General features: G+C 67.7%; 1 protein-coding gene across 1 annotated transcript in view; it reads right to left on the bottom strand.

The window, feature by feature from the left end:
- The window catches only part of KDM6B (lysine demethylase 6B), a 36,112-nt gene extending 21,815 nt beyond the window's left edge, over window positions 1–14,297 (bottom strand). Inside the window, 6 exon segments of the mRNA XM_074941100.1 lie at window positions 84–312; window positions 878–976; window positions 1,257–1,383; window positions 1,981–2,113; window positions 3,481–3,572; window positions 14,248–14,297. Of these exon segments, the coding sequence (XP_074797201.1) occupies window positions 84–312; window positions 878–976; window positions 1,257–1,378 (450 nt within the window). The 5' untranslated portion in view covers window positions 1,379–1,383; window positions 1,981–2,113; window positions 3,481–3,572; window positions 14,248–14,297.

The following is a 14,297-nucleotide window of genomic DNA, read 5'->3' as shown; positions in this document are numbered from 1 at the left end:
ACCCGGGCAATGGGCCCCGCCCCCCCGTCAGTGCAATGGACCCCCCTGCGCCCCGTGCGAGGGGCCCCCGGGGCTGGCCCCACCTGCTGCAGCCGCCCGATGCGGGCGCTGATCTCGCTGTAGTCGCCATAGTCACGCTGGTAGCGAGCCGCATTCTGGTAGCACCGCACGGCCTCCTCCCACTCCTGCTCCGACTCGTAGATCTGCCCCAGCTGCTCCCACAGCTGCGGCTGCACCGGGTCCCGCAGCAGGGCCTGGACGCAGCCGTGGATGGCCTCCAGCTTCCCATGCAGGGGCCGCGGGGCGGAGCTCCTGCCGGGGCGGCAGGGACCCTGTCAGGCGCGCGGGGGCGGGGCAGGACACCTGGGTTCTCTCCCCGGCTCTGGGAGGGGAGCGGGGGCTGCTGGTTAGAGCGGGGGGGGGGGCTGGGAGCCAGGACGCCTGGGTTCTCTCCCCAGCTCTGGGAGGGGAGTGGGGTCTAGCAGTTAGAGCAGGAGGGGGCTGGGAGCCAGGACGCCTGGGTTCTCTCCCCAGCTCTGGGAGGGGAGCGGGGTCTAGCGGTTAGAGCAGGAGGGGGCTGGGAGCCAGGACGCCTGGGTTCTCTCCCCAGCTCTGGGAGGGGAGCGGGGTCTAGCGGTTAGAGCAGGAGGGGGCTGGGAGCCAGGACGCCTGGGTTCTCTCCCTGGGGTCTAGCGGTTAGAGCAGGAGGGGGCTGGGAGCCAGGACGCCTGGGTTCTCTCCCCAGCTCTGGGAGGGGAGCGGGGGCTGGTGGTTAGAGCGGGGGCGGGCGGGGAGCCAGGACGCCTGGGTTCTCTCCCCGGCTCCGGGCGGGGCTTCCCCCGCCCTACGTCCGGAGATCCAGAGCAGCAACACTTACCCAGAGGGGAAATAGGGTTTGTTGGGGTGCCCGATGTTAGTGCCATGAGGTGACGGGAGATGTGGGGGCAGCTGGGACTGTCCGATGCTGGCAGAGCACCTGGGGGACATGGAAGGAGGACACGGTGAGACAGAGCGAGGGGGAGGGCGGAGGTTTGGGGCCCGGGGCCTGCCCCCTCTCGGGGGTGCCGGCTCCCACCCGGCCCCAGGGCGGGGACTGGCCGGCCCAGGGGGGCGGGGAACGGGGCAGGGGCCTGTCCCCGCTAGGGGGCGCCAGTTCCAGCCACTTCAGTGACCCCCCCATGCCATGAGTTTGCTGGGTCTCTGCCCCGCTGGCAGTCGGGGCACCCCCCAGGACGGGCGGGGTCCCGCGGACTCACCTGCCGCCCGGGAGCCATGGGCGGGGGTGGCAGGGGTTCCAGGCCCCGCTGCAGGTCAGGCTGCTGAGAGCGAAGGGATCCCGTCCGGCCCGGCCCCCCAGCTGTTCCACGGTGCGATGCATCCAGCCTGCCGGAGACGGGGGGCGGGTTAGATGGTGCCCCCCAGGGTCCGCCCACCCCCCCCGACGGGGGGCAGGGGCGGGGCATACGGGGCAGGGCACCTGTCCGGTGCCCCCTGACTCCCCAACGCCGCCATCCCCCCCCGTCCCTCCCCCATCCCTGATATCCCTTCCCCAAAGCCTCCTGCCACCTGCCCCACTCGCATCCCCTGACATCCCCTCCCCGTCCCTCCTCCCTCCGGCCCCGACATCCCCTCCCCCGACGTCCCCCCCATCCCTCCTCCCTCTTGTCCCAACTTCCCCTCCCCGTCCCTCCTCCCTCCGGCCCCGACTTCCCCTCCCCCGACCTCCCCCCCGGCCCTCCTCCCTCTTGTCCCAACTTCCCCTCCCCGTCCCTCCTCCCTCCAGCCCTGACATCCCCTCCCCCGACCTCCCCCCCCCGGCCCTCCTCCCTCCCGCCCGACATCCCCTCCCCCTCCCCCGACATCCTCCCCGTCCCTCCTCCCTCCGGCCCCAACATCCCCTCCCCCGACATCCTCCCCGTCCCTCCTCCCTCCGGCCCCGACATCCCCTCCCCCACCTGCCTCCCCCTCCCCGGGCCTCACCACTTCTGCTGTGCTGGATGCCTCTGTCCCCCCCTCCGCCCCCCCGGGGGTGCGAGCGACGGGCGCCCCCCGCGGCTCCTCCTGGCTGAGACTCCCCCGGTGCCGTGGGGAGTCCTCACAGCCTCATACACCACTGTGGGGAGAGCGGGGGTCAGCCATGGGGGCAGAGCCAGCTCGGGGGAGGGGGTAGAATCACCTCAGGGGGGAGGGGAGGGAAGGGGGAGGGGGGTAGAATCACCTCAGGGGGGAGGGGGAAGGGGGAGGGGAGGGGGTAAAATCACCTCAGGGGGAGAGGAGGGGGAGGGGAGGGGTAGAATCACCTCAGGGGGAAGGGGGAAGGTGGGAGGGGGGAGAATCACCTCAGGGGGGAGGGGGGAAGGGAGGGGAAGGGGGTCGAATCACCTCATGGAGGAGGGGGGAAGGGGGAGGGGAGGGGGTAGAATCACCTCAGGGGAGGGGGGAAGGGGGAAGGGGGGAAGGGGGGAGGGGAGGGGGTAGAATCACCTCAGCAGGAGGGGAGCGAGTTGGATGAGCTTGGGGGGAAAGGGGTGGGGGCAGAAATGGCTTGGGGGGGGCTGTGTTTGGGGGGTGGGGTGCGGGAGGGCTGCCTGCAGAGGACTCCCCTGTACAGACCCCTTCCCTGCTGCCCCAACTCCTCTCCCAACTACAGAGCTAAAGGTTTGGGTCCCCTCCCCAAAACTGCTCTTGGGGGGAAGGGCGTGGGTCCAGGCCAGGCTGGGGTTAATGTGTGGAGGGAGGGAGTGGGTCCAGGCCAGGAGAGGGTTAATGGGGGGGTCCAGAGCGGGATGGGGTTTATGGGGGGGAGTGGGTCCAGGAGAGGGTTAATGGGGGGGAGTCCAGGCTGGGATGGGGTTAATGGGGGGGAGTGGGTCCAGGAGAGGGTTAATGGGGGGGTCCAGGCCAGGATGGGGTTAATGGGGGGAGTGGGTCCAGGAGAGGGTTAATGGGGGGACCAGGCTGGGATGGGGTTAATGGGGGGGAGTGGGTCCAGGAGAGGGTTAATGGGGGGGTCCAGGCCAGGATGGGGTTAATGGGGGGAGTGGGTCCAGGAGAGGGTTAATGGGGGGACCAGGCTGGGATGGGGTTCATGGGGGGAGTGGGTCCAGGAGAGGGTTAATGGGGGGGGGTCCAGGCCGGGATGGGGTTAATGGGGGGGAGTGGGTCCAGGAGAGGGTTAATGGGGGGCGTCCAGGCCGGGATGGGGTTAATGGGGGGGAGTGGGTCCAGGAGAGAGTTAATGGGGGGGGTCCAGGCCGGGATGGGGTTAATGGGGGGGAGTGGGTCCAGGAGAGGGTTAATGGGGGGGGTCCAGGCCAGGAGAGAGTTAATGGGGGGGGTCCAGGCCAGGATGGGGTTCATGGGGGTCAGGGCAGCCCAACTGAGACCCAATGTCTGTGGGGGAGGGGCAGTTTTGCTCCTGGCTCCGCCCCCAGGGCCGGGGTTAACCCCTTCCACCCCACCGCTCCCCCCACCGCCCACCTCTTGCGCGACTCTCTCCAGGAATCCGGCCAATCACGCGGCGCCCCTCCTCTGGCCGCCAATCATCGTCCCCATCCGTCCCCTAACACAGCCTGCAAGAGACCAATGGGACGCCAGACGGTCACTGTGGGGCGGGGTCGAGGACTGGGAGAGCCAATGGGAATCGGGGGCGGAGCAAGACGCAACCAATGAGGTGAGTCTGCTGAGATGCCAAGGTGGGGGCGCTTCAGGGGGGCAAACCAGGAGGAGCAGCTGGGGAGAGCCGTGGGGCGGGACTGAGGAGCAGTGGGGGGGCCGTGGGGTCAGGCTGAGGAGCGGTGGGGGGGCCATGGGTAGGGCTGAGGGGCAGCGGGAGCCATGGGGCGGGACTGAGGAGCAGTGGGGGGGGGCCATGGGACAGGGCTGAGGGGCAGTGGGGGGGCTGTGGGGCGGGACTGAGGGGCAGTGGGGGGGCCGTGGGGTCAGGCTGAGGAGCGGTGGGGGGGCCATGGGTAGGGCTGAGGGGCAGCGGGAGCCATGGGGCAGGACTGAGGAGCAGTGGGGGGAGGGCCGTGGGCAGGATCTAGGGGCAGCAGGGGGCCGTGGGGCAGGCACACGGGGTGGACGAGACGTCACAGGCGACAAGTGCAGCGAACGACCCATACATGGGCGCCACCCCTAGCCCCACCCCCGTGCAGCAGGTGGGAGGTGGGGGGGGGAGGCCGGGGCTCCGGCTCTGCCCCTCCCCTGGCTCCGTGACTCACCCCGGCCCTGTCCCACCAGACAGATGCCGCCCAGACGACCCCCTCCCGCCACCCGGCCCCGTCTGGTTCCACCGGAGCGGGGCAGGGGGGCGTTGGGTGACAGACGTGGGGCACGTTGGCGGCGGGTGACGCACACGGCTGGGGGGGGCAGGAAGCGGGGGGGGCAACGTACGCTCCCAGGGGAGACCCTGGGGCGCCAGCTGGCACCCGGCACACACCAGTGACATGCGACACCCATGGCACACGGACGCTCCAGCACGCCAACCACGTGTATCAATGATGCACGGCCCTGCCTGTCACACGTGGACACGCCAACAACACAGACCCGCCGGTGACACGTGTGCCGGGGCCACGCCATGCACTCGAGGCCCCCCGACTCTGCCTCTCACTTTCACACGCGCGCGCATGAGCTCCTTGTGCACGGCGGCACGCTTGTGAGCTGCCCGTTTACACATGTGATCGCTCCGAGCCCAGCTGGGCACACGCACTCCCACCTCCCCCCCCCCCCGGCCCGTTGTCGTCATGGCCCATCCTGTGCTGTGGGAATTTCGGGGCTGGCCCATGACGCGTGTGTGAGAGGAAGTGTGCAGGGGGATTGTGCGGCACGATGCCCGTGTCAGACGCTCTCGCTCCCCCCCGTGACGGTTTATTCACATCCCGTCCCACTGGCCGTGGGCTGCCACACCTGGGGGGCACGACAGGGGGGTGAGGGCTTGAACGGGGGAGCCAAGGCGGCGGCGAAGGGGGGGGGGGAGATGGGCCCACAGGAAACCACTTTCTGTGCAAACAGCTGGACACACACACACACCAGCAGGGGTCAGCGCTGCATGAACACGCACACACACACACACACCAGCCGGGGGCAGCGCTGTGTGAACGCGCGCGCACACACACACACACACACACACACCCCAGTAGGTGGCAGCAGGCCCTCCCACCCTCTCGCTCTGGGGCGTGGCACTAGTGACCGGCCGGGCTCCCTGTGAGCCCTGGCGGCGGCGGCGGCTCCGGGCGTGGGCGGAGTCAGCCGGGCCGCCCCGCCCCCACCCCGCCGCGCCTGACGGAGGGAATCTCCGTCCCGCCCACGCCGGCCGGGAAGCCGAGCCGTGCCTGCCGGCGGCTGCCAGGAAGGACGAGGGCACCTCCCCGTGCCCCACTGCCTGCCCCCCCGAGCCATGGGGCCGGATGGGCGCCCCCTAGAGATGACAGTGCCCACCCTGCCCCGTTGCCAGTTGCCGGGGGAGTTCCCGGGGGTGGGGCTGGGAAATGACCCTCTTCCTTCCCCTTCACGGCTACATTCTCCGAAGCAGCCCCGGGTTCCTGTCTCAGTTCTGCCTTTACTAGAAAAGGGAAGCAGCCGCCCTGACTCACGCGGGCCGGGGGGGGGGGGCAGGGGGGGTAGTGATACACTGGCGTGCGAGAGCATGCACAAGTGAGTGTGCAAGGGCAGATGGTTGTGAGAGGGGAATGTGCAAATGGGCAGTTGAGGCCGTGCACGCGAGCGTGAGCGTGCCAAAGCGAAACATGCATGCAAACCGGCTGCCGACAGCACGGGCCGTGCAAATGAGTGTGCCACAGTGACCGTGCACCCCTGTGCAAAAGAGTGCACCCCTGTGCAAAAGTGACCCTGCATGGGAGGAGAGTGGCACGGGTATGTCGGTGCAGCTGAAAGCACGCATGTGCAAATGTGCGTGCACAACTGACTGTGCGTGGCAGTGGGTCTTGCCAAGTGTGCGAGACCAGGTGATGGGTGCAGACGTCAGTTATTGGGTGGGCAGGTGCACATAAGAATGTGTGGGCCGATGCAGCTGTCAGGGCGCGTGTGCACACTTGTGCACATGAGGGGCACCGGTAGGTGTGAGTGACCAAGCGCGTGTGTGGCCAGTGCACCTGGGCGTGAGCAGAGCCATGCACAAGCCAGCGAGGCCGCACATCTGTCCGGGTGTGGGTGTGCAAACGTGCTGAGCCTTGCGTGTGTCGGCGAGAGTGCACGCAGCCGAGTGTGAGTGAAGGGGGAGTGAACGTGGGCAAAGGTGCGCGTGTGGCCGCAGTGCCGTGCAAGGGGAAACGGGGCACTAGGAGGAGGGGGACCCCAAGGGGCTGATCCGCGTGTGCGCGCATGGGGCGGGGGAGTGGGGCCTGGCAGCACTAGGGGGAGGGGCCTGTATTGGCTCCGCCTCCTTCTATGTGTCAGAGGTGGGGGAGTGCTGGGGTGGGGGGTTCCCTCCCCGCACGGAGACCTTCGCACGCATGGAGCCAGACACGCATGCGTGCACCGAAAGGAACGCCCATGTGAACGCACACAGCTGGGAGTACACCCCCCCTCCCCGACCAGCCCCTCCCCATGCATCCCCATGGGGGGCCCCACAATCCAAACCTGCCCCCCCCCCGCATGCTCCGAGCTGTCCCCCCTGCACTCCGGCCACCCAGCCCCCCTCCCCCGTGCATCCCCTCGCACGGCTGCCGTGAATCCGGCTGCGTGGCTTTAATAGTGAAAGCCGAGCCTGGCCCCCCGGGGGTGGGGGGATCCAGCCCGCCTGGGCCTGAGAACCCCCCCGGGGAACGGGGGAAGATTCACTGACGACAGGCAGCGGGGAACCCCCACCCCCTCGGGGGTCAGAGTCACGTCCGCGCTGAGTCAGCCGCCTGGAAACCCACGTGCGCAGGGAGCAAAACCGCCCCAGACCCGCACCCCCCACCCCCCGGCGTCACACAACCGGCCACAGAGAGAGACACACCCGGCATCACACACAGGCAGCATCCCACGGCAACCCGGCACCATGAGAGAGAGACACACACACAGCACCGCACACAATACCGCAAGGTGTCACACGGTGACCTAGACACACACAGGGTCACACACACAGACACCCCCCCGCAGAATCACTGTTACACACACACAAGGACAGGCCCCCGACACGGTGACACACAGACACAGTGACACAGACAGGCACAGACACAGCATTTCACACACACACACACACACACACACACACACTGGCAGACTCACACGCCCCGTGACCCACACACACAAACTTTGTTTCACACACACAGAGTGAGCCATATATAGGCAGAGCCATACACACGGGGCAAAGTGACACACGGGCAGACCCCTCCCACAGTCACACACACACAGTGACATACACACACAATCACTGTCATACACAAGGGCTGACCTGCACACATCGGCAGACCTACACAGTGACACAAACACGGTGACACACAATCACTGTCACAAACACGGGCAGACCCACACACAGCGGCAGACCCACACAGGGACACACACACACAGGCAGACCCCCCCCACCATGACACACACACACAGTGACACACACGGGCAGACCCCTCCATGACACAGTGACACACATGCCCGGACTGGGAAGCAGGGGGCTGGGGGGGGGCAGCAGTCAGGAAGTCCTTGGCCCCCCAAGGGTTAATAGCTCTGGGATTCCCTCCTTCACGTGTGTGTGGGGGGGCGGGGACATGGCAAATTTCCAGCCCCCCCAACCCGCGCACACACACACAAACACCATGCTAACATGCTGGGTACAACCGTCTTGTAACGGCTACCCACAACAAAACACTCCACTCTGCGCCCTACGCACACGCTGGGGGACACACAAGGACACGGCAGAGAGAGACGCACACATTTGGGACGCACAACTGCACAACCACACACCAGAGACACCGGCAAGAGAAAGTCACACACGCACCTTCCCAGTACTGTCTCACTGGACACAAAAATCACACACTAGAGACGGACAAACTCACAACACACAGGAGTCACATGCGAGTCGAAGAGAAACACAACCACACACAACACACTGGAGAGAGACAAAAATCACAGCCTGGCAGTGGGAGGCCACACAGTCACAGACGCGCACACCATCTCTCTCCCCCAAACACAAAACACACACACACACACACACACAATCACACTGTACTTACACAGATACACTGTCGACACACACACTGTCCTTTGAGTCACACACACACACTCACATTGTGAAAACACACACACACACACACACACACACTGGCCTTCGAGACACACACAATCACCCACAAACACACACACACTGTCAAGACACACACACACACTGGCCTTTGAGACACACAATCACACACACACACAGTCAAGACACACACACACAGGCGTTTGAGACACACACAATCACCCCCCCACACACACACTGTCAAGACACACACACACACACACACTGGCCTTTGAGACACACAATCACACACACACAGGCCTTGAGACACACACAATCACCCCCCACACACACACTGTCAAGACACACACACACACTGGCCTTTGAGACACACACAATCACCCCCACACACACACACACCATCCTTTGAAACACACACACACACACTCCCTCACTCCCTCCACACAATCACACCCCGCAAAGTCACAGACCCCGGAGGCCTGGGGGGGTCCCGTCACCTGCACTCGACTCACACCCGGTGCCCCCACGAGGGAGACACAGTCGCACACGGCCGTGGCGGCGCGTGGGGAGGGTTCCCGGCCCGGCCTTACCTCCTGGCCTCCGTGGGGCAGGCGCCCGGTGCCCCTTCCAGCCGGCTGGGGGGGGGACAGGGGGGCGCGTGTGGGTCCCAGGCCCCTCCTGGGGGGGGTCGCTGCGGATGGACGGACGGGCAGACGCTCCGTGTGCCACACTCGCCGGCTGCCGGCTCCCAACTGGCTCCGGCGCCCGCCCGGCTCCTCCTCCCGCCCCCCCCAGCCCGGGGCCCCCCCCCGCCCGCCGCTGTGGGGGGGCCCAGCCCCACGGACACACCGTGACTCAGCTGCCCCCGCCCCGTCCCGTTTAAAGAGCCGGGGTGACATCATCCCCCCTTCCCCGCCCCCCTCTTCCTCCCGGCCTTGCCCCACAAGGCTCCCAGCCCCCCCAGCCTGCCCCCCATGGCTCCCACCTGATCCAGCCCGCCCCCTGGGAATCCTGGGGCCCTGCCCCACACAGCTCCCACCCAATCCAGCCCGCCCCCCGGGAATCCCGCCCCCCACCCTCGCTTCCCTGCTTCTTGCCCTAGAGAAAGAGGCGGGCACATACACTGGGAGAGCTGCACAGACACAGAGCCACGCTTTGAGACACAACCACACATACACACAATATCACATACACACCGGGAAGACATCACACACACACACACACACACTAGGGAGACCCACACACAGAGAGAGCCGCACACAGAGAGACACAACCACACGCCCAATATCACAGACAACTCACACAAGAAACACAATCCCACACATGCACAATCACTCACACAGGAAACACAAACACACACACACTGAGTCACAGCCCCACGCACAATAGCACAGCCACAATAGACATAACCACACACAAAATCACTCACACAGGAGACACAACCACACACCCAATATCACAGACACACACATGCTGGGAGACTCACACACTCAGAGCCACACACTGAGACACAACCACACATATGCCAGAGGAACAGCCACACCCAAACACCTCCAGAACCACAAAGTGAGACACAACCCTCCCCCACAGTATCACAGACACAAGAGACACAACCATACAAATGCAACATCACTCACACAAGAGACACAACCACACACCCACAATTTCACAGACACACATGCCAGGAGACCCACACACAGAGCCACAGCCACACACACATTATCACCAACGCACACACTAGGGAGACCCACACACAGTGAGACACAATGACACACCCAATGTCACAAACAACACATACAAAAAACACAATCCCACACCTGCACAATCACTCACACAGGAAACACGAACACACACACACTCACACTGAGTCACAGCCCCACACACGAGACACGACCCCAGAGAGAATATCATACACAGGACACACAACTGCATGCACAAGCACACACACAGGGGCAACACACTAACACAAACAACACCACACACAAATGGGAATCACTGAACAGCGGTGTGAGGGTTTCACCCCGGGACCATCACCACGGTATCTGGGCACCGCCCGCATCCCATCAAGCATCACAGGGAAATCAGGGCGTAACCCCCCTGCCACTCCACCCCAATTCTGGCCTTCTCACGGTCCAGGCTCTGCTTGGGGCAGGGCTGGTTTTGGGGGGCGCTGGCGGGGGAGCGGCTGAGTCAAAGCCCCATAGCCCCTCCCTCAGCCCCACAGGGCAGTGTGGGAAATCAGCACCTCCACCGTCCCTTTAACCCATTGCCTGCCAGGGGAGAGCGCCCCCTGCTGAGCCCCCTGCCCCATTCCCTGCCCCCCAGTGCCCCCTAGCGCCGCCCTGGGGACAGCCTGGCCTGCCGGGGAAGAGCGCCCCCTGAGCCCCCTGCCCTGCTCCCTGCCCCACAGTGCCCCCTAGCGCCCCATGGGACACTGAACAACTGCACTGAGCTACTCACTCAAATGCTGGCAAATGATGGGTTAATATTGCTCGATTGTGGTTCTGGACTGAGGGGTATGGGGGGGGGGAAGGGGGAAGGGGTGGGAGGCTGCGGGTCGGGAGTGAGGGGCACCGGCTGAGCTGTGGGGGGGGCTGTGGGTCGGGAGTGAGGGGCACCGGCCGAGCTGTGGGGGGGGCTGTGGGTCGGGAGTGAGGGGCACCGGCCGAGCGCGTGGCTGGATGGAGCGTGGGGTTAACTCCGGCGTGGAGCCTTTTAAGGTCATGGTGGCCGGGGCGGGGGGGGGGCCTGCGGTCTTTGGGGGCGGAGGGGGGTGGGCGTGGGAGCGTGATTCATTTGTTCTCCCCGTTAACGATTACGCAGAGGAACCTCCCGCCCCCCCGCCGGCCCCACGCCTTTCCAGCTGCCAGGCCCCGCGCCAGGCGGCTGCTGGGGGGGCGGGGCCGGGGGTGGGGGACAGGGAAAGCGAGAGTGCCAGGGATTGTGTGTCACGTCGGTGCCCGGTGTGCGACCACACACGAGAGACGTGCGCAAGGGCAGCAGGGTTACTAGCGTGTGTCCCGAGCCGTGCCCACAAGTACCCACCCGTGTGCGAGAGACACGGGGGCGTGCGAGAGACAGAGACAGTTCACGAGTGCGGGCGCCCATGCAAAGGGGCGGCAGGGGGCACGGGGCCGGGCAGGGTCCCTGTAACACGTGTGATCTTGGCAGCGACCCGGCGGCATGGGCACCACGGCTGCCCCTGGGCATGTGCCCGAACCTCCACCCCTGAGCGCGCGGGGGCCTGAGCGTCCATGCCAGCACTTGCACGAGCATGTCCGTGCGAGTCTGCCCGTGCTGGGAGGGCACCTCCGGGTGTGGGCCATGCTGCCTGTCAGTGGCCACCATGCCGGGAGAGGTGGTGGCAGGCGGCGCGGGGGACGTGGGGCGTGTCCTGCCACGGGGCAGCTGAGGTGCTGGAGGCAGGGCCCGGCGGGGAGGGTGACCCAGGGACCCCTCGCCCGGCACTGAGATGCGGCCACCTCTGGGGTGGGGCGGCGGGTGACCCAGGGACCCCTCGCCCGGCACTGAGATGCAGCCACCTCTGGGGTGGGGCGGCCGGCGACCCAGGGACCCCTCGCCCGGCACCGAGATGTGGCCACCTCTGGGGCGGGGTGGCGGGTGACCCAGGGACCCCTCGCCCGGCGCCGAGATGCGGCCACCTCTGGGGCGGGGCGGCGGGTGACCCAGGGACTCCTCAGCCAGCGCTGAGATGCGGCCACCTCTGGGGCGGGGCGGCCGGCGACCCAGGGACCCCTCGCCCGGCGCCGATATGCGGACACTTCTGGGGCGGGGCAGCTGGCGACCCAGGGACGCCTCACCCGGCGCCGAGATGCAGCCACCTCTGTGGTGGGGCAGCCGGCGACCCCGGGACCCCTCGCCCGGCACCAAGATGCGGCCACCTCTGGGGCGGGGCGGCGGGTGACCAAGGGATCCCTCGCCTGGCGCCGAGATGCGGCCACCTCTGGGGCGGGGCGGCGGGTGACCTAGGGACCCCTCAGCCGGCGCCGAGATGCGGCCACCTCTGGGGCGGGGCGGCGGGTGACCCAGGGACACCTCGGCCGGCGCTGAGATGCGGTCACCTCTGGGGCGGGGCGGCGGGTGACCCAGGGACTCCTCAGCCGGCGCCGAGATGGGGACATCTCTGGGGCGGGGCGGCCGGCGACCCAGGGACCCCTCGCCCGGCGCCGATATGCGGACACTTCTGGGGCGGGGCAGCCGGCGACCCAGGGACGCCTCACCCGGCGCCGAGATGCAGCCACCTCTGTGGCGGGGCAGCCGGCGACCCCGGGACCCCTCGCCCGGCACCAAGATGCGGCCACCTCTGGGGCGGGGCGGCGGGTGACCAAGGGATCCCTCGCCTGGCGCCGAGATGCGGCCACCTCTGGGGCGGGGCGGCGGATGACCTAGGGACCCCTCAGCCGGCGCCGAGATGCGGCCACCTCTGGGGCGGGGCGGCGGGTGACCCAGGGACACCTCGGCCGGCGCTGAGATGCGGTCACCTCTGGGGCGGGGCGGCGGGTGACCCAGGGACTCCTCAGCCGGCGCCGAGATGGGGACATCTCTGGGGCGGGGTGGCGGGTGACCCAGGGACTCCTCGCCCGGCACTGAGATGCGGCCACCTCTGGGGCGGGGCGGCTGGCGACCCAGGGACCCCTCGCCCGGCGCCGAGATACGGCCACCTATGGGGCGGGGCGGCGGGTGACCCAGGGACCCCTCGCCCGGCGCCGAGATGCGGCCACCTCTGGGGCGGGGCGGCGGGTGACCCAGGGACCCCTCGCCCGGCGCTGAGATGCGGCCACCTCTGGGGTGGGGCGGCCGGCGACCCAGGGACCCCTCGCCTGGTGCCGAGATGCGGCCACCTCTGGGGCAGGGTGGCGGGTGACCCAGGGACCCCTCGCCTGGTGCCGAGATGCACCCACCTCTGGGGTGGGGTAGCCGGTTACCCAGGGACCCCTCACCCGGCGCCGAGATGCGGCCACCTCTGGGGCGGGGCGGCCGGCGACCCAGGGACCCCTCACCCGGCGCTGAGATGCAGCCACCTCTGGGGCGGGGCGGCAGGTGACCCAGGGATTCCTCGCCCGGCGCCAAGATGCGGCCACCTCTGGGGCGGGGCGGCCGGCGACCCAGGGACCCCTCGCCCGGCGCCGAGATGCGGCCACCTCTGGGGCAGGGCGGCGGGTGACCCAGGGACCCCTCGCCCGGCGCTGAGATGCGGCCACCTCTGGGGCGGGGCGGCGGGTGACCAAGGGACCCCTCGCCCGGCGCTGAGATGCGGCCACCTCTGGGGCGGGGCGGCGGGTGACCCAGGGACCCCTCAGCCAGCGCCGAGATGCGGACACCTCTGGGGCGGGGCGGCGGGTGACCCAGGGACCCCTCAGCCAGCGCCGAGATGCGGCCACCTCTGGGGCAGCCGGTTACCCAGGGACCCCTCGCCTGGCGCCGAGATGCGGCCACCTCTGGGGCGTGACGTGGGGGTAGTGAACAGCCGCACACTTGCAGCTGGGGGACGAGTTGGGGGCTGGGGCTTTCTTGTGGGGTGGTCCCCACGCTCCTACCTTTGCGTCTCCCCCCCACAGGGGCCGAGCTTGCGACGACAGGAGGGTTCGGGGTGGAAGCGGCCCCCCGCCCCACGGCTACGCCCAGGGGTTGCCCAAGGCAGGACGGGCTGATGCAACGGGCCGGAGCTTGCGCAGAGTGGGCAGGACCGGGCACGGGACAGGAAGGGAGGGCACAGCGGGACGGGGTGAGAGGCTGGGGGGCCAGGCTGGGGCAGCCCAGCTGGGGGTCAGGAGGGTGCCCCGGGGCAGGCTCCGACCCATGGCCACGCGCCCTGGGCCTTGTAATGATTCAAATGGACAAGAGACAAAACGTGATGCCCCCCAACAACACGGAGCCCCCAGCCCAGGTCCCCCCCTGAGCCCCCCCTACAGCACAGGGTCCCCCCCAGGGCCCCCCCCGCAGCACAGCACCCCCCATTGAGTGCCCCCCCCAGCAACATCCCATCCCAAGGGCGGCGGGGGAAGGTCTATGGGGAAGCCGGGCAATATGGGGCGTCAATCACTCACCGCAGTGGGAGGAGCCTCGTCTCCACTCTCTCATTGGCTGGGCCCCGCTC

The sequence above is a fragment of the Natator depressus genome, chromosome 28 (genome assembly GCF_965152275.1).
Source record: "Natator depressus isolate rNatDep1 chromosome 28, rNatDep2.hap1, whole genome shotgun sequence".
In the NCBI taxonomy this organism is placed as follows: Eukaryota; Metazoa; Chordata; order Testudines; family Cheloniidae; genus Natator; species Natator depressus.
This window is presented reverse-complemented; position numbering and strand designations above follow the sequence as displayed.